The sequence below is a fragment of the Cherax quadricarinatus genome, chromosome 34, assembly GCF_038502225.1.
Source record: "Cherax quadricarinatus isolate ZL_2023a chromosome 34, ASM3850222v1, whole genome shotgun sequence".
NCBI lineage: Eukaryota > Metazoa > Arthropoda > Malacostraca > Decapoda > Parastacidae > Cherax > Cherax quadricarinatus.
Genome location: NC_091325.1, coordinates 28,358,057 through 28,379,570, shown reverse-complemented (window position 1 = coordinate 28,379,570; position 21,514 = coordinate 28,358,057). Strand labels below are relative to the sequence as shown.

General features: G+C 40.1%; 1 protein-coding gene across 2 annotated transcripts in view; it reads left to right on the top strand.

Moving 5' to 3' along the window:
- The window catches only part of LOC128693659 (uncharacterized), a 191,092-nt gene extending 170,514 nt beyond the window's left edge, over positions 1 to 20,578 (top strand). Inside the window, exons 3-4 of one of the 2 annotated variants that reach the window (XM_070091243.1) lie at positions 2,922 to 3,112; positions 19,904 to 20,578. In XM_070091243.1, coding sequence (XP_069947344.1) covers positions 2,922 to 3,112; positions 19,904 to 20,063 — 351 coding nt within the window. In that variant the 3' untranslated portion in view covers positions 20,064 to 20,578. The remainder of the gene's footprint in view (positions 1 to 2,921; positions 3,113 to 19,903) is intronic. The other variant, XM_070091244.1, reaches the window with a different exon arrangement.
- The last annotated feature ends 936 nt before the right edge of the window (positions 20,579 to 21,514 follow it).

Genomic DNA, 21,514 nt, shown 5'->3' with positions numbered 1-21,514 from the left:
CCTATACTGCTTTAATTGCTCTATCATAAATCAGCCAAGCAGTCATGGCACCCAGTAGGCATACAAGTGTTGCTCAAAGTGGCAAGAAAAGGTTTAAGCATTTAAGTCTAGGAGTTACGAGGAAAATTGTGATATTAGACAAGCTTAAGAGTGGCTCGCGTGTAGTGGATATAGTGAGGGCCTATGGCCTTAATGAAGCATCAGTTCATATAATTAAACACAACGAGGAAAATATATGCGCTTATGTAATGAATAACACAAGATGTCACCTCATGAAAAGAATGACACACAGATCACAGCAAGTAAATAAAACTGAAAACTTGTTGCTCGAGTGGATCGAACAAAATACAAAGAAAGGTGCACCATTTAACTTCATCTTAATTAGGGAAAAGGTCTTGCAATTGTTTAATGCAGTGTGTGATATGGAAGGCCTGAAAAAGTGTGTGTTTACCACAGGGTTGTTTCACAATTTTAAGTTGCATAATAAGATACATAATATTAAGTTTTCTGGTGAAAGTGCTTCAGCTGATCATACAGCAGCAAGTAATTTCCCTGATGAATTGCAGGAAATTATTTCTGAGGGAGATTATGAGCGACATCAGGTGTTTAATGCTGACGAGACAAGTGTTTTTTTGGTAAAAAATGCCAACAAGAACTTACATCAGTCAGCAAGAGAAGAGTGCACCGGGCTTCAAGACAGCAAAGGATCGCTTCACTTTGCTCCTTTGTGGTAATGTGTCAGGTGATTTAAAGTGTAAGCCCATGGTTATTTATCGCTATAAGAATCCTTGTGCTTTGAAAAGTTTAGATAAAAGCACCTTACCAGTAATTTGGAGGTCAAACCAGTCAGCATGGATGACAGAGGAAATATTTATTGACTAGTTTAAGCATCACTTTATTCCTGAAGTCAAGTTTTACCTGCACAGCAAGAACCTTACATTCAAGGTTCACTTCATTCTTGATAATTCCTGTACTCATCCACAAGCTTTGCTGGATGTGACCCCATGTATAAAAGTTGTATTTTTACCTCTAAATGCAACATCTCTAATACAACCACTGGATCGGGGAGTTAAATTATGCAAGTGTAACTACACAAAAACGTTATGAAAAAAACTAGTTGCATCACTGGACTCCAACCTGAGAGTTCCAAGCTTCTGAAATATATTTAACATTTCAGATGCCATAAGCTATGCTAGAAGTGCATGGAATGAGGTGCCCCAATCAACATTAAATTCAGGCTGGGGAAAGTTATGGCCTTCTGTAGTTAATTCTTTCACTGGTTATTCCTTGCTTGAGATTCAGGTTCAAGAAATCGTTCAGCTGGCAAGATTACCAGGTGATGGTTTTGAAGATATGAATGAAGATGTGAATGAGCTCTTAGAACATGATGATGAAGACAGGAGTCCAGAGAAAATGTTGGCAGAGCTCGATGAGCAGATACAAGGAAGCCACATAACAGAAGATGAAGAAGAACCTGAAGAAAGCCAGTTAGCATTGCAGCAGTTACTTGAGCAGTTCCATGTTGCTGCTAAACTAGCAGACTTTTTCATGAAGAGGACCTTGACAAATCTAGAAGTAGTGCTTTGAAATGGGGTCTAAACCAGCTGATGATGCCTTACTGTCAGCTGTACAATGTACTGCAAGGTAAAAGAGCCCAGAGATCCATTACAGAATTTATGCACACTCCAGTACAACCATCAACTGCAGTACCAGAACCTCTACCATCCACTTCTGGTGACAACCAACAACCATCCACCTCAGCCCAGTAGGGCCACACCTTCCATATCCACTCTCTTCACAATCATCCACAAACACCATTACCCACAATTTAAGGTAAGAAATGCTATTATTTCTATTGCACTTGTATTCTTAAGCAGTAATATATCATGACAATGCACTACAGTTACATATTCACTTTTATTTTTGTAAGATCTGTTGGTCTAAAAAGAAGTTGTTTGGTTTTTTGGGGGCTCCCAGGAACATAACCCAATTTTTCCCACAAGGGTCATGAATAGCTATAAATAGAGGGAAGGCATACAAAAGGAATATTTTCTACAATTATCCCTCTGTAACTGGTGTTGGACTAGAGAAAACGAAATTCTTCCGACACTCCTACAAGCCGCTTGGTAAACACATCTCATATTTATGCCAGTTTTTATAGTGTGGCTGTATGTATCATGTTTATGTGTTATGTAATGTGTTTCTTATATAATTTTGAAAATAATATCACAGATGGATTAATGGAAATGTCTATATTAACATAATATACGATATTTAATGTGCCCAAGAGATTATTATCATTAATATTATTATGGCGTGTTCAAGAGTGGAGAGATTCTTAGTGATTTTAATGTGCACCTGCATGCCAGCACAGTAAGTATATTTAGATACAGGTACACACAAGTATAATTATCTGAGTACGTATAAAATATACAATAACGTTAAAACACTTGAAATTTTGGAAAGTTTCCAGACATAATGGAGGGGTGTGCTCACAGAGAATGTAAACAAACTTGGTGGGGCACAGTGACCATATTAGAAAGACAGGTGGGACAGCCGTATAGTGAGTTTTGGTCATAATATGAAATGTCCGTATTAGTGGAATGCCTTAAAGTGAAACACTGTAAAGTGGGGCCCTGCTGTAGTTGAAATTTCTCTTTGTTGAGCTTCATATTGTTTTTAGTGGCCCATTTGAAGATTTGGTTGATGTCTGCTTAGAGTCGTGCAGTGTCTTTGATGGAGGTCACTGTCATGGCAATTTGGGTGTCATCCACAAAGGAAGGCATGGAGTTATGGCTTACATCTCTGTCTATGTCAGATATGAGGATGAGGAATAGAGTGGGAGTGAGTACTGTGCCTTGTGGAGCGTACATGTTTACAATATTCGTGTGGAAGAGGTTTGTCCTAGAAATAATTTTTAGTGCTCATTTATTTTTCAGAGGCAGAGCTCCAAGAGTTCTGGTGAGGTGAAGAGAAAGCACAGATTCCGACCTGGAACAGTTGCCTTACAGGAAATTCGTCGTTTCCAGAAAGGAGGAGAACTGTTAGTGCCCAGACTGCCATTTTCACGTCTCATCCGGGAGATTCTCAGTATGCACGGCAACCAGTTAAGGTTTGCTCAGCTCTGTTTGCACTGTATTAATTTTATTCAAGGTGTAAAAATCACTTGATGTTTCAGCCAAAAATTTTCCCATTGGGTTTTGCATTTTCTCTTAACTTTTGGCATCTATGCCTTGTACTTTTTTTTTCCAAATTCCAAGTCTGCAAAATTATATAATTTTATCAGAATCGTAGAGTCATCTCAGTTTTGTTAGTAAAAATGTTAATAGATATCCCAGTTAATATTTATGAATCCCCAAAAAGGGATCCTTAATTAACCTTTTCATTGTCAGTGTCGGTCCCATAATACTACGCCAAAATTCTAGTGGCTTCAAATTTAGCGGAAGCTGGTAGACCCACATGTGAGTGAATGGGTCTGCTTGCTCAGTGTGCACAGCATAAAAAAAAAATTGGGGAGCCAGTGCTGCATTACGGGAATACCATTTGTAGGCCTTGTTCACCATGCCTCGAAGTAAGAAATTCCTCACTCCCCGGCTAATTGAGACTCTTCTCTTCCCAAGTGATAGATCTAACACAGATGGAAGTGTCAGTGAAGATGAATTTTATGGTTTTGAGAAGTTTGTGATTGAAAGTAATGTCCAGGATACTGGAAATAATGCTGAAAACCCAGATGACCCTCAACCTTCCACCTCTGGTGCTGGCCCATCTTGTTCATGTTCAGTTATACCAGGGCAAAAGAGGAAACTCATATTTTCAAGCGTCTAGAACTCAGATGTGAGCAGTGGCGATGATAGTGATCGTGATTTCCAAGCTCTTGATCACAGTTCCAGTAGCGACAGTAAAGAGGAATATTCTCCAGTGAAGTGTCAGTTTATATGATGTTACATGGGGAAGGAATACATCTCAGAGTACATCCCATGGCCCTACACCAGGAACAGATAGTGAAAATGGTGATATTGTTACAATTGGGATGGATACTATACGTGCAGCAGTAGGTGGTGGTGTTGGTGCTCTGCGTCATGTGGCACCAGCGGCACCCCAGGCTGGTAGTCACGCCACTAACTCGGCATATCCACAAAAAAGGCCATCTTTGACCACCCACATACCACAACAACCTGCACAACCATAACCACAACAATCTGCATAGCAGCAACCACCTGTCAATATCCAGTACCCACCAGGAGACCACATCTGGGATTGCCAGCAGGGTGCCAGTTTTGTTCCCAATCCCCATCACTTTGATGAAACTCAAAGTGGAATATGGCCATCTTGTACACTTGGGAAGAATAAGACTGAACTACAGTGTTTCAAGTTAATCTTTGATGAACCCCTGATGGAAATTATTGTCAGGGAAAGTAACACATACTTCGATTCCACCATGGCAAAAGCAATTATTTCACCAAGATCACGCCTACACCAGTGGAAGGAGACAACTGTGGCTGAGATGTTTCTGTTCCTTGCCACAGTAATGCTTATGTCTCATGTGTATAAGCACAATGTCACCGCCTAGTTTCAACCCCAGCATTCAGTGATATAATACCAGTGAAACAATTTCTGCTACTGTTGCATATGCTACACTTCTCAAACAAAACAAGGCCTGACAGGAATGTGCTCGTGTATCTGAAACAAAAGTTCTGTACGTACTTTTATCCCTTCAGGAAGCTTGTTATTGATGAGTCTGATTTTGTTCATAGGCAGACTGTCTTTCAAAAAGTATATACCAAGCAAGAGGAAATGCTTTGGTATAAAGTTGTTTATACTTTGTGATTGCTACAGTGGTCTTGTATTGGATATAATTGTGTACACTGGAAGTAATACATTGCAAAATACTAGGAAGTTATTGGGTATCTCTGGTGATGTGGGTTAGAACAATCAAATCAAATCAAGTTTATTCTCTATAAGGGTTACAATGTGGGGTTTACAGGATTTGGATATTGTGTGGTTTACATGTTATAAAATACTAATTACTGAGGGGGCCACTAGGACACCTAGCATGGCTAAGCACTTCGGGCAGACTTAGATTAATTCTTAACATTAAATCTTTACAGATTATGGTAATAGGTCTAGGTGACTACATTATAATTTGTGAGTTTAGCACTGTGAATACTTTTGTTTTGGCACAATACAAAGTGTCTATATTGGAGTATCATAGGCAAACTTATAACCAGTTAGGATTCATTATTTTAAGATTAAGATTAGTATTTCTGTGTTTATAGCCAGTGGGTGAGTGAGTGTAATTGTGAACCACCAGGTGGTTATCATGTAGTTAGTTGTTGGGGTGTATCAGGGAGATAAGATGTTTTCTAACTCTAGTTTTGAAAGTGATGAGTGTGTCTGCAGTTCTAGAGTTTTCAGGTAGGGTGTTCCAGATTTTAGGTCCTTTGAAATACATTGAATTTTTGTAAACGTTTAGTCGGACACAGGGAATGTCATAGAGATGTTCGTGTCTGGTGTTATGCCTGTGGATCCTGTCACAACTATCAAGAAAGCATTTTAGGTCAAGGTTAATATTGGAATTTAAGGTCCTGTAGTTATAGATTGCACAGTAGTAGGCGTGGATGTTCTGAACAGGGAGTAAGTTTAGATCTATGAAGAGTGGGGGGGGGGGGCATTGCCAGGGATGGGATTTAGTGATTATTCTTACTGTGGCTTTTTGTTGGGTTATTATTGGCTTTAGGTGCATTGCTGCAGTTGAACCCCAAGCACAGATAGCATAGGTGAGGTATGGATATATAAGTGAATGGTATAGTGTGAGAAGGGCAGTTTGCGGCACGTAGTATCATATCTTGGAGAGGATCCCAACCGTTTTGGATACTTTTGTGTTATGTGTTGGATATGGGTGCTGAAATTTAGGTTGTTGTCGAGGTATAGGCCAAGGAATTTGCCCTCATTATGTCTGGCAATTAGAGCGTTGTCGATCTTAATGTTAAGTTGCGCAACACCTGCTCTGCTACCAAACATAATATAGTAGGTTTTGTCAGTGTTAAGTGTAAGTTTATTGGCTGTCATCCAAGTCGATATTTTGAGCAGCTCCTCGTTAACAATGGTGTTGAGGGTGGCAAGATTAGAGTGGGAGATGACATAAGTCGTGTCGTCTGCAAAGAGAATGGGTTTCAGGTGTTGGGATATGTTTGGAAGATCATTGATGTAAATGAGGAAGAGCAGGGGCCCAAGGACACTTCCCTACGGAACTCCAGTATCAAGTGGCCGTATTGATGAGGCTGTGTCTTTAATGGTGACATACTGATACCTGTTAGAAAGGTAGGATTTGAAATATGCAAGCGCACGGCCTCTTATACCATAGTGGTTAAGTTTGTGGAGTAGGATGCTGTGGTCAACTGTGTCAAACGCTTTTCTTGGGTCAATAAAAATTCCTAGCAAATATTCCTTATTTTCCAATGCTGTGTAAAGCAGGTCTAGCATTTTTATAATTGCATCATTAGTGCTTTTATTTTTCCTGAATCCAAATTGGCAGGGGTTGAGTATGTTTTGTGACGTTATAAATTAATATAGTCTCCTGTGCACGAGTTTCTCGAAGATTTTTGATAGCAATGGTAAGTTTGATATTGGCCTATAGTTGTTTACATCTGTAGGATCACCATCTTTATGTATTGGTGTAACCCTTGCTGTCTTGAATTTCTTTCATTAAAAGTAAGGTTTTAGTGGATCTTTAATTTCTGTCCCCAACTCTGTCAGAATTGTTATGCCAGTATACTAACCTACTAGTATTAGGTATAAGGCTTAACAATAGTGATACTGATTGTCATTTCCAAGCTCTTGATTACAATTCCAGTAGCGACAATGAAGAGGAATATTCTCCTGTGAAGCATCAATTTATACGAGACTACATGCATTCTGTAGTGTGTCATATGCTATTCCAACAGGAAGGAGTACATCTTGGAGTACATCCCGTGGCCTTACACCAGGAACAGATAGTGAAAGAGAAGACAGCATGGGTGGTGGTGAAGACAGTGTTAGTGGTGGGTAGATGGTGTGGGTGGTGGCGAAGACTGTTAGTGGTGGGTAGATGGTGTGGGTGGTGGTGAAGACTGTTAGTGGTGGGGTAGATGGTGTGGGTGGTGGGTAAATGGTGTGGGTGGTGGGGTAGATGGTGTGGGTTGTGGGGTAGATAGTGTGGGTGGTGGGGTAGATGGTGTGGTTGGTGGGAAAGATGATGTGGGTGGTGGGATAGATGGTGTGGGTGGTGGGGTAGATGGTGTGGGTGGTGGGGTAGATGGTGTGGGTGGTGGGGAAGATGATGTAGGTAGTGGGGTAGATGGTGTGGGTGATAGGGTAGATGGTGTGGATGATGGGGAAGATGGTGTGGGTGGTGGGATAGATGGTGTGGGTGGTGGGGAAGACAGCATGGTTGGTGGGGAAGATGGTATGGGTAATGGGTGATGTTACAGTTAGGATGGATAATATACATGCTGCTGGTAGTGGTGGAGGCTGCGGCAGCGACGACAATGACGACGACTCAGCACATCCACAATAAAGGCCACCTTCAACCACCCACACACAACAACAACCTGCACAACCACAACAATCCACCCACAAAAATGCAGAACACCCGCTTTATGTGTGAGGAGTGTAAAACAGCACGTTTCGAAGAGTCCCACAAACTGTAGCATTTCTAGGAATGTGTCCAGTAACTCTATATCTGTATATATATTACAGAACAATAGTAATAAACAACTTATTTAATTTTTGGTTTGTGTAAACAATATAATGATAATTTTTTTGTGGTTATTGTGTTGCATACAATGAGTGGATATATACAATATGCATTATATTGGTATCACAGGCCACTAAAATTGCTAGAAAAAATAAAATATTAGAAAAGAAAAGAACAGAAGCCAATATCTGTACACAAATTGTGCAAACTCTTCCACTCAACGAGTCACAGAAGGAGTCCCACAGGAAGTGTCCTTGGACCCCTCCTCTTTCTCATCTACATCAATGACCTACCGAATGCATAACAATTACTCAGACCAATATTATTTGCAGATGGCACTACTTATGTCTTCTCCAACCCAACCCCAATCATGCTCGCCAACACTGTCAATGCCGAATTGCAGAAAATGTCTGCCTGGATGATGACTAGTGAACGTACCCTGAATACTGACAAAACCTATTTCATTCAGTTTGGAAACAGAGCTGCAAATGTTCCACTTAACGCTAAACGGATCACCCGTCACAAGACTTGCAGAGGAAAAATTCCTAGGAACCCACCTTAACAGTAGCCTCAAGTTCCAGACACATACAAATTACCAAGAAAATCTCTAAGACTGTAGGCATACTATCAAAGATACCATACTGTGTTCCACAATCAGCTCTCCTTGCACTGTATCTTTCACTCATCTACCTTTATCTCACATATGGAATTTGTGCATGGGGATCAACAACATTAAATCACCTAAGACCACTAATATCCCAGCTAAAAGCTGCAGATAGAATGATAAGAAATTCCCACTCCTGACAGCATACTCCACCAATATTCAAGTCTAAATCTGCTCACTATAAAGAGCATCCATAATTATTCATGTGCCTACTACATACACAACAATACATGCAAACATAAACCCTCCACTCAAACTTCTCCTCACCAACCTTAACAGGACACACGACCATAACACAAGACAGATTTCTTTTTGATGTACCCCATGTCCATATCTCATTGTGTAAAAACTCAATGCACATGAAGGGCCCCAAAATTTGGAATCCATTACCAGAAAATACTAAAGTAACCCAGTCTGAAAATCAATTTAATATTCTTCTCAAAAGCCACTTAATCACCCTAGACTAAATACTCAATACTCAATATTTAACATTACCAATAAATCTCCCAATTACCTAAATCTTAAAACTTCAAGACTAGATGACCAAGTTCATACATTGACTAATTACCACATAGTAGTATAAATACCTGCCAAAAACAGTATTGCCCTACACCAAATTGTAGTATTTTCCTTCTGTAAAGTATTAGCAAATCACAGTGTTATATCGCAGAGTCACTTGTTTGCACAGAACTGCTTAATGCCTCAAATGATGTAGTGGAAGTTTTAGCATAAAGATCGAGAACCAAAACCTAGTCATTGTGGTAGTCTACAAGCCTCCGGATACAACGTCCCAGCAATTCCAGGAACAGCTGTTAAAAATTGACCAATGTCTGGAAAATCTGCCAGCTCCTGCCCCCAACATCTTGCTCCTTGGGGATTTCAACTTAAGGCACCTAAAATGGAGGAATATAGCAAATAATGTTGTTGCAGTGATAACTCCAGGAGGCAGCTCTTACGAGAATTCACACACACACGAGCTTTTAAATCTCTGCACAAAATTCAACTTAAACCAGCAAATAATAGAGCCTACTAGACTGGAGAATACACTAGACCTCATCTTTACTAACAATGATGATCTGATAAGAAATGTCACCATATCAAAAACAATATACTCAGATCAGAACATAATCGAGGTTCAGACATGTATGCATGGAGCTCCAGACCGACATAATGAGATTAGTCATGAGGGAGCCATCACCAAATTCAACTTCAATGATAAGAACATAAAGTGGGACCAAGTGAACCAAGTCCTAACCGATATAAGCTGGGAAGATAGACTAAGCAACACAGACCCCAACTTATGCCTAGAACAGATTAACTTGGTGGTACTCGATGTATGCTCAAGGCTTATTCCTTTAAGAAAAAGGAGGAATAGATGTAAAATAGAAAGAGACAGGCGCTCCCTTTACAAGCGGCGAAAAAGAATAACAGCGGCTAAAAGAGGTTAATATATCTGAAATGTGTAGGGAGTCACTGGTCAGAGAAATAGCAAACATCGAACTTAAGCTAAAGGAATCTTATAGGAGTCAGGAATCGCGGGAAGAACTAAAAGCCGTAAATGAAATCGAAAGAAACCTAAAGTATTTCTTTTCCTATGCCAAATCAAAGTCAAGAACAATGTCCAATATTGGGCCCCTACTTAAGCAAGATGGGTCCCACACAGATGACAGCAAGGAAATGAGTGAGCTACTCAAGTCCCAATATGACTCAGTTTTTAGCAAGCCGCTAACCAGACTGAGAGTCGAAGATCAAAATGAATTTTTTATGAGAGAGCCACAGAATTTGGTTAACGCAAGCCTATCTGATGTTATCCTGACGCCAAATGACTTCGAACAGGAGATACATGACATGCCCATGCACTCTGCCCCAGGGCCAGACTCGTGGAACTCCGTGTTCATCAAGAACTGCAAGAAGCCTCTATCACGAGCTTTTACTATCCTATGGAGAGGGAGCATGGACATGGGGGTCGTCCCACAGCTACTAAAAACAACAGACATAGCCCCACTCCACAAAGGGGCCAGTAAAGCAATAACAAAGAACTACAGACTGATAGCGCTAACATCCCATATCATAAAAATCTTTGAAAGGGTCCTAAGAAGCAAGATCGCCACCCATCTAGAAACCCATCAATTACACAACCCAGGGCAACATGGGTTTAGAGCAGGTCGCTCCTGTCTGTCTCAACTATTGGATCACTACAACAAGGTCCTAGATGCACTAGAAGACAAAAAGAATGCAGATGTAATATATACAGACTTTGCAAAAGCCTTCAACAAGTGTGACCATGGCATAATAGTGCACAAAATGCGTGCTAAAGGAATAACAGGAAAAGTTGGTAGATGTATCTATAATTTCCTCACAAACAGAACACAAAGAATAGTAATCAACAGAGTAAAGTCCGAGGCAGCTATGGTGAAGAGCTCTATTCCACAAGGCACAGGTTTTAGAAGTAAACTTTGAAAAAAAGTTTGGGGCATTACCTGAGTTCAATCCTGATGAAGTTCAATCTCCAAGCATTAATGCCAACACTGTCCCATCAGTTCCATCATCCCCTCGCACATTCATCAGCTCCTACAGAAAGAAAAGAAAGCATTCCACCGGGCTGTGGCTCGTACGTTGGTTTGCCTGCAGCCAGCAGCAACAGCCTGGTTGATCAGGCTCTGATCCACCAGGAGGCCTGGTCACAGACCGGGCCGCGGGGGCGTTGACCCCCGGAACTCTCTCCAGGTAAACTCCAGGTAAACTTGCTCCCATCGTGTTTCTCATCCTCATATCTGACATAGACAAGGATGTAAGCCACAGCACTGTGTCTTCCTTTGCAGATGACACCTGAATCTGCATGACAGTGTCTTCCATTGCAGACACTGCAAGGCTCCAGGCAGACATCAACCAAATCTTTCAATGGGCTGCAGAAAACAATATGAAGTTCAACGATAAGAAATTTCAATTACTCGGATACGGTAGACATGAGGAAATCAAAACTTCTTCAGAGTACAAAACAAATTCCGCCCACAAAATAGAGCGAAAAACAAACATCAAAGACCTGGGAGTGATCATGTCAGAGGATCTCACCTTCAAGGACCATAACATTATATCAATTGCAGCTGCTAGAAAAATGACAGGATGGATAATGAGAACCTTCAAAACTAGGGATGCCAAGCCCATGATGACACTCTTTAGGTTGCTTGTTCTATCTAGGCTGGAATATTGCTGCACACTAACAGCACCTTTCAAGGCAGGTGAAATTGCTGACCTAGAAAATGTACAGAGAACCTTCACAGCACGCATAACGGAGATAAAACACCTCAATTACTGGGAGCGCTTAAAGTTCCTGAGCCTGTATTCCCTGGAACACAGGCGGGAGAGATACATGATTATATACACCTGGAAAATCCTAGAGGGAGTAGTTCCGAACTTGCACACGAAAATCACTCACAACGAAAGCAAAAGACTTGGCAGACGATGCAACATCCCCCCATTGAAAAGCAGGGGTGTCACTAGCACGTTAAGAGACAATACAGTAAGTGTCAAGGGCCCACGTCTGTTCAACTGCCTCCCAGCATACATAAGGGGGATTACCAATAGACCCCTGGCAGTCTTCAAGCTGGCACTGGACAAGCACCTAAAGTTGGTACCTGACCAGCCGGGCTGTGGCTTGTTTGTTGGATTGCGTGCAGCCAGCAGTAACAGCCTGGTTGATCAGGCTCTGATCCATCAGGAGGCCTGGTCACAGACCGGGCCTCGGGGGCATTGGCCCCTGGAACTTTCTCCTGGTAATCTCGATGATGGTAGGATTGCAGGTGTCTTTTTCTGTCTCATAAACAAGCTGGATAACAGGTATATCTTGCTACTTTTACTTACACTTAGGTCACACTACACAGACACACACATGCATATACAGTGGAACTTCTACTTGCAAGCGTGTCCATGTGTGAGTCTTTCCAAATACGAGCAGTCGATGGGTCAATTTTTTGCTTCCGTACACGAGCAAAATTTCCACAAGCGAGCAGACCTCAAGCCTTCTTTGGGCCTATGGTGGCTTATTTAGCAGTTACAAGCAGTATAAACAATGGAATAATACAAAATGTATCGAATGTATGCATGCAACCAGCCACCCTGGCTTGTAAACATTGACGGCAGGGCTGGATGGACAGGTTCGGGACGAGTCATGTTGGTCAGAAACAGCTGATGGTGGTGCAGCAGCAGCTGACTGTGGTGCAGCAGCAGCTGACCACGGTGCAGCAGCAGCTGACTGTGGTGCAGCAGCAGCTCACCGTGGTTCAGCAACAGCTGACTGGTGCAGCAACAGCTGACCATGGCGCAGCAACAGCTGACCATGGTGCAGCAACAGCTGATGGTGGTGCAGCAGCAGACAACCATGGTGTAACAGCAGCTGACCGTTGTTCAGCAACAGCTGACTGGTGCAGCAACAGCTGACCGTGGTTCAGCAACAACTGACTGGTGCAGCAGCAGCTGACTGTGGTGCAGCAACAGCTGATGGTGGTGCAGCAACAGCTGACTGTGGTTCAGCAACAGCTGACTGTGGTGCAGCAGCAGCTGACTGTGGTGCAGCAACAGCTGACGGTGGTGCAGCAACAGCTGACCGTGGTACGATAGTTCATATTTCCCACCCTTTTTACATATGATCGCTTGAGAGATGGTATCTCCTGCTATCTGTTTTTTGTTTATCCAAACCAGTAACAGTCTCTTGACATCTTCAAATACTTGCGATCTCTATTTCGAAAACAAACTTGCACCTTTTGCAAGAACAGCTTCCTTGATTGCCTTTTTGCTCTGATAATATGAAATGTTCCGATTGTATGCATGGATGCGACCGCACCACACTGGCTGGCTTGTAAACATTGGCACCCACGGGACAGCTGAGGCGCTCTCAGGCCACATGGACGTGTCTTGAACGAATTGCGTAAGCTGAGTTCTTTAGCGTAAGGTGAGGCAAAATTTTTGCGTTAAAATGTATCGTATGGTGGATTTAACGTAAGTTGATGCCATCGTTAGCTGAGGTTCCACTGTATTCTCGTTTTTTTGGTCTCATTTGATAGAATGGAAGATATATTACAGAAGTAGATATGATTTTTGATTGCTTTCACGATGAAAAATACCTTGAAATAGAGCTCAACCTAGGAGAATGGTCCATTGCTTGGCTGTTTCAGAGTAAACAAATGATGTCACTGTCCATTCCAATATGCAGTCATGAATGGGTTGACATTATTTATACAATTATTGCAATAAGGAATAACCGTAAATGTTATATTTTTTGTGTGAATAAAAGTTACAAATTGTTTATTTAATAATAATAATAATACGTATAATAATTGTATAATATGATACAATAAAAAGTAATAATAATAATAATATGTATAATAATAATACATATATAATAATAATGTACTACATATAATAATAGACAGCTTCAAAAGGCCATCACTAGATGGCAGTGTTTACCACAACAAAGAGGGAGCGGTTGTGGCCGCCTCCACCTGTTACATAATGACATATTTTATTCATTTTAGAGTATATATCATGTTTCTATTTTATTTATATTGTTTGTTATGTCATATTAGATGAACTGTGATAGATAAATAAGCCATATAGATGATATTAGCAATATTATTCATGAAGTATTTTGCCCGGTCTCCAGACAAACTCTCGTCCACCGCCGACACCGCTCATACCACTACATGAATGACATATTTTATTCATTCTAGAGTATATATCATGTATCTATGTTAATCATATTGTTTGTTATGTCACATTAGATGAACTGTGATAGATAAAATAAGCCGTAGAGTTGATATTAGCAAAATTATGGAAGTACAGAATTCCACTGGAACAGATTAATTGCATTTCAATTAATTTAAATGAGGAAAATTGACTCTGCAAACGAGCAAATCCAGTTGCGAGCAAGGTCATGGAATGGATTAAACTCGCAAGTAGAGGTTCCACTGTACGTATATACATACACACATCTAGGGCTTTCTTCTTTTTTCTAAATAGCTCTTATTCTTCGTTATTTCCTCTATTGTCTATGGGGAGGTAGAAAAGAATCTTTCCTCCGTAAGCCATGCATGTTGTATGAGGCGACTAAAATGCCGGGAACGGTGAGCTAGTAACCCCTTCTTCTGTAAATATTTACTAAAAAAGAGAAGAAGAAAAACTTTATAAAACTGGGACGCTTGAATGTGCATGGATGTAGTGCGGATGACAAGAAAGAGATGATTGCTGATGTTATAAATGAAAAGAAGTTGGATGTCCTGGCCCTAAGCGAAACAAAGCTGAAGGGGGTACCAGAGTTTCGGTGGGGAGAAATAAATGGGATTAAGTCAGGAGTATCTGAGAGACTTAGAGCTAAGGAAGGGGTGGCAATAATGTTAAAGGATCAGTTATGGAAGGAGAAGAGGAAATATATATGTGTAAATTCAAGGATTATGTGGATTAAAATAAGAGTTTGATGCAAAAAATGAGACATGATAAGTGTGTATGCACCTGGAGAAGAGAGGAGAGAGATTTTGGGAGATGTTAGGTAAATGTATAGGAACCTTTGAACCAAGTGAAAGAGAAATTGTGGTAAGGGACCTTAAGGCTAAAGTACGAGAAACATTTAGAGAGGGTGTGGTAGGTAAATTTGGGTGTGCCAGGTATAAATGATAATGGGAGCCCTTTGATTGAACTTTGTATAGAAAGGGGTTTAGTTATAGGTAATACATATTTTAAGAAAAAGAGGATAAATAAGTATGCAAAATATGATGTAGGGTGTAATGACAGTAGTTTATTGAACTATGTGTTGGTAGATAAAAGACTGTTGAGTAGACTTCAGGATGTACATGTTTATAGAGGGGCCGCAGATGTATCAGATCACTTTTTAGTTGTAGCTACAGTGAGAGTAAAAGATAGATGGGATACAAGGAAAATAGAAGCATCAAGTAAGAGAGAGGTGAAGGTTTATAAACTAAAAGAGGATGCAGTTAGGGTAAGATATAAACCACTGTTGGAGGATAGATGGGCTAGTGAGAGTATAGGCAATGGGGTCGAAGATGTATTGGGTAGGTTTAAAAATGTAGTGTTAGAGAGTTTAGCAGAAGTTTCTGGTTACATTAAAGTGGGTGTTGGAGGGAAGAAGAGCTATATGGGGAATGATGATGTAAAGAGAGTAGTGAGAGAGAAAAAGTTAGCATATGAGAGGTTTTTACAAAGTAGAAATGATGCAAGGAGGGAAGAGTATATGGAGAAAAACAGAGAGTTTAGGAGAGTGGTGAAGCAATATAAAACGAGAGCAAATGAGAGTGGGTGAGATGTTATCATCCAATTTTGTTGAAAATAAGAAAAAGTTTTGGAGTGAGTTTAACAAGTTGAGGAAGCCTTGGGAACAAATGGATTTGTCTGTTAAAAATAGGAGAGGAGAGTTATTAAATGGAGAGTTAGAGGTATCGGGAAGATGGAGGGAATATTTTGAGGAATTGTTAAATGTTGAAGATAGGGAAGCTGTGATTTCGTGTATAGGGCAAGGAGGAATAACATATTGTAGGAGTGAGGGAGAGCCAGTTGTGAGTGTGGGGGAAGTTCATGAGGCAGTGGGTAGAATGAAAGGGGGTAAGGCAACTGGGATTGATGGGATAAAGATAGAAATGTTAAAAGCAGGAGGGAGATATAGTTTTGGAGTGGTTGGTGCTATTATTTAATAAATGTATGGAAGAAGGTAAGATACTTAGGTATTGGCAGAGAGCATGCATAGTTCCTTTGTATAAAGGCAAAGGGGACAAAAGAGAGTGCAAAAATTATAGGGAGAAAAGTCTGTTGAGTATACCTTATAAAGTATGTGGTGGAGTTATTATTGAAAGAATTAAGAGTAAGATAGGATAACAGATGAACAAGGAGACTTTAGGAAAGGTACGGGGGTGTGTAGACCAAGTGTTTAAAGTGAAACATACAGGTGAACAGTATTTAGATAAGGCTAAAGAGGTTTTTGTGGCATTTATGGATTTGGAAAAGGCATATGACAGGGTGGATAGGGGATAATGTGGCAGATGTTGCAGGTGTATGGTATAGGAGGTAGGTTACTGGAAGCAGTGAAGAGTTTTTACGAGGATAATGAGACTCAGGTTAGAGTACGTAGGAAAGAGGGAGATTATTTCCCAGTAAAAGTGTGATGTCACCAAGGTTGTTCAATATATTTTTAGATGGAATTGTAAGAGAAGTGAATGCAAGGGTCTTGGCAAGAGGTGTGGAGTTAAAAGATAAAGAATCTAACACAAATTGGGAGTTGTCACATTTGCTTTTTGCTGATGACACTGTGCTCTTGGGAGATTCCGAAGAGAAATTGCAGGGGTTGGTGGATGAATTTGGTAGGGTATGTAAAAGAAGAAAATTAAAAGTGAATATAGGAAAGAGTAAGGCTATGAGGATAAAAAGATGAGGTGACAAAAGATTGGATATCAGTTTGGAGGGAGAGAGTATGGAGGAGGTGAATGCGTTCAGATATTTGGGAGTGGACATTTCAGCAGATGGGTCTATGGAAGATGAGGTGAATCATAGAATGGATGGGGGTGAAAGGGTGAACAGTGCACTTAAGAGTCTGTGGGATACAAAGAACTTTGTCCTTGGAAGCAAAGAGGGGAATGTATGAGAGTATAGTTTTGCCAACGCTCTTATATGAGTGTGAAGCATGGGTGTGGAAATTTGTCTGGACTGCCTTCATGTGAATTGTCTACCCTAGCAAGCTCTGTTGACACCGAGCTCTGAGGCTGGTACCTCAGCCTCACATGTGGCTTATATGACACATTTCTATAAATTGATGTTGCAAGAAATCTCGCCTGCATGCACGAATAAAGGACTAACTTACTTGGTGTTGGAGAATATATCCCGGTCTTCAACCTCTCTAAGCTTTAGCCCCTCTGGACTTCCCTTTCAAGACCACGTGCAGCTGGGAACTTAATTCCTGCAATATTCAGTTGGTATTAGTGGCCTGCCTGCATCTCAGAAATTCCTGATTCCAAGGGGGTGAGTATCCCCTAGTATAACTATGCAGGAAGTGACACTAGCTTCTAAGCTTAACAAAGAGGGGAAGCCAATACATACTGGTCTTCGGGCGCCTGACTGCACAAAGACCCATAGTTCAACTCACTCGCAATTTCCCCCAGAAACTGGCCAGAATACTGAGAAAGAAAGGGAGATCTTATCTTACTGTATGGGCCTGACTGAGGAGGGCATCTACGGTACTTCGAGGTGCCTCCACCAGATTTCCCCAGGTCTAGTATGAGTAGATACGTGGGGGCGCCGCCCTGCTGTTCACGGCACTTGTTATTCCGACAGTGTCTGATCTTAGAAGGAAGCTCTGGCCTCTTTGAAACCCGCGCCTCGTCATTCAAGCTTGGGCTGCCAGTTCTCCCTAGCTAATATAACCTAGTGTTTGTCTATATTAACAGCCTATTCCTATCTATGTTAAGGTGTTAGGTCTACATTATTATTATCTACAGTTGCCTCAGTAATCCTAATATTAGTTTTATAACAGTATAAACTACCTACCCCTTCCTTGAAGGGTAAATTTATCAATTAAAATGTACCTTCCAACCACCTTTGCCAACCAGGGTGTATGTATGTGTTTGGGTAGATGTGAGGGTCCACAAAACTCAGACGGTCTGTCTGGGAAATATTAGTAGTGCCTTTTCTGTATGCAAAACTATTTTTATTATCTATAAAATGTATTGTTTGTTAATATTTTTGGGTGTCTGGAATGGTTTAATTGGATTTACATTATTTCCTATGGGAAATATTAACAAAACATACATTTTATAGATAATAAAAATAGTTTTGCATACAGAAAAGGCACTACTAAATTCGAGGGTCCACTGTATTTGCCTTGTGGAACTTTAGGACCGAATAAGTTTCCACAATGGATGTGCCCCAGGGGTGAGTTTTATACCTTAAGTTGTAGCCATCATACCCAGGGTGACTTGGTCTGTCATAACTCTGGTTAGTCCAGAGATTAGTCAAGAAGAAAGAAGGGCAAATTGTTCAGATGCACCATGTGGGGTGCCCTAGAAGAGCAGCTAAGGGGTGTGCAGGCTAATGTTTTGAATATGTGAGTGCTGTAATTGTATATTCTGTCCATATCTATCTAGAATACAATTCTATTTTTTGTAATAGTAATTTAAATAACCTGTGAAGAGGGCTGGTGAAAGGATTTCAGAGGCACTGAGGATGATTAATCATGAATGTAAGTATTACCCTAGACTGTTAAGGCCTTTATGTAAAAGCTACCCCACACCAGAACATGTAGTGAGAACCATACTATCAAAATATAAGGGACAAAAACATAACGAGAGAATGGAACGAAACAGAATGACTTCGAGAGTGTATAAATCTGTATTGGAGGGAAGGCGGAGTAGGGGTCGGCCTAGGAAAGGTTGAAGGAGGGGTAAAGAAGGTTTTGTGTGTGAGAGGTTTGGACTTCCAGCAAGCATGCGTGAGCGTGTTTGATAGGAGTGAATGGAGACAAATGGCTTTTAATACTTGATGTGCTGTTGGAGTGTGAGCAAAGTAACATTTATTAAGGGATTCAGGGAAACCGGCAGGCCAGACTTGAGTCCTGGAGATGGGAAGTATAGTGTCTGTACTCTGAAGAAGGGGTGTTAATGTTGCAGTTTTTTTAAACTGTAGTGTAAAGCACCCTTCTGGCAAGACAGTGATGGGGTGAATGATGATGAAAGTTTTTCTTTTTTGGGCCACCCTGCCATGGTGGGAATTGGCTGATGTGTTAATAAAATAAAAAAAATAAATATTCCCATAATATAATTTCAATATTTACTTCTGAACCTATTGTCCATTGTCGACAGGAATATAATTGAATCATGTTTCATTAAAAGCATTTTTGAAGATGCTTTTGAAATACATTTATATAAATTAGATTCATTTATAATTAATAGAACTATTGTACAACTATGATAAATTTCTTTAGTGTTAAATAGTCAGTAAGCCATTAAATTAAGTCAGCCCATAATGCCTAGGCATGAAAGTGGCTCTCTTTGCACTGCAACCCATTATTGTAAATACATAATCTCAATGTACTACTTGCAAAGTAATAAATAAATTTGAATTTGAAAAAAATTACTGAGTGAGCAGCAGTCGCCGATGTTGCTGTCAGTGGTTCAATTTCTGTCAACTTCATGCCTTTATATCTCGATAACTACTGATGGCAATTTTTTTTTCTTTAATAACACTCAGAAAATTTTTCTTTAGATTTTGGTTAGAAATAATTGTTTTTGATATATTTTTCTACACTGAGAGCAAGTTTATGAGCAGGGGTCTCGACAATGAAAGGGTTAAGCCTCGCTGGTGTCTGATCTAGCATATTGCATCTTTAGCACTTCATGCTCCTCAGTGCTGAATGACCCTTGTGGATTTAGCGCTTAGTTTTGAATTCATGTTTTTTTATTAAGAAATTACATTGTTTAAGGCAGCATTTTGATCAAATTCTATTTTCATTGCAGAATTCAAGGATTAGCATTAATGGCCCTTCAAGAAGCAGCTGAATGTTATGTTACAACTGTTTTGGAACTGGCTAACTTGTGCTCCATCCATGCCAGAAGAGTGACAATCTTTCCTCGTGATATAAAGTTGGTTCGACGTATAAGAGGAGATTTAGAGTAGAGGAGTTTCTGCTTCGGTCTGGTTTTGTGGAGGAACAGGTTACATATGTTATTATTTTGTTTACCATATGTGCATGGCATGCTAATAATGTCACATTTTATTGTCGTGTTGCCAAATTTACTTTTTCGTTATGTGCTATTTTTGGGGGAATGATTCATGTAACCATCTTTTCTTATTTTTATGTGGAGGAAAAAGTTGTATGTTTTTATTTTGTTTACCAAATATGCATGGCATGCTAATAATGTCCCATTTTATTTTCTTCTTGCCATATTTCCTCTTAAAGTTATGTTATTTTAGGATGATTCATGTAAGAAAGAAGTTATTTTTTATTGGAGTCAGTGATGAAGATCTTTGAGAATGATGAGGCTGCCTAAGTTAGTGTGATAGTTGCAGGCAGACTTGGAAGATAGCATCTGAATCACATAATGTCATACCATCAACTGCAAAACTAACAATTACATCACAACCATTGATGATTAAAAAATTTATTTTTAATTGAATAAAATTTTTCATTGCCTTGTCATAATATATTTTCTTTGCACCTTCAATTTTATTTTAGTTTTCTAACGATACGATAGAATTTTTTTTTTTTTTTTTTTTTTTTGCAGGGACTACTCTGATTTTCCCGAAAAACACAGTTCGGCTCATCTTTTAATCTGGGCAATATTAAGAGAAATGACTTTATTAACACTTATAAAAGGTCTCAAGGAAGCATGTTTGATTCATTTATTGTTCACTGTCTCCATAGAAAATGGATAAAAGTGTTCCTTCCAGAGAAAATGGGCATAGATAATACAATGTCAGGGCTATTATAATTTCAGTATTTTTCTTTAAGCATACAGAGGATTTTCATGCTTATTTCTCTTCTTAGAACCTCAAGCATTATTAGTATTCCATATTGTGCCATGGTTAATATCCAGAGAGAAATGATGATAAGTTCATAGAATTACGGTGGAAGGATTGTTGGTAGTTGGGGGTCAGGGAGGCAGGGAAGCAGATATACTGGGAGGGGATGAATGGAGGGAGAGAAGGTGGGAGAGAAAGAAAGACAAAGATTATTATAATGAAAAAAAAAAAAAACTAAACCCATTAGTCATACAGGACTGAGTTCTGCTGTCCAGAGAGAGAGAGAGGCAGACAGGGAAGGAAAAGCAGGCAGAAGGTGAAGGAGGAAGAGGCAGGTAGACAAGGAGAGTGGAAAATTTTGAATTTTCATGTATTCAGCATGGGTAAATTTAAATAATATAATTGTGCAATAAAATATGATGCTGATTTGACCCTTTTGAGAAATTTGTAATGAGGGCGGCTGTGAGGGAGCCTCCTTGTTGCGGTAAAGAGGCTGTTGGTCTGAGGAATTGGACTTTTTGGTCCTCTTCCTCTGACCAAACCTAATTACCCCCCAGTTCTCCTTTCCTTATCCCATCCTCCCCATCTCCCCTTTTTCCCCTCTT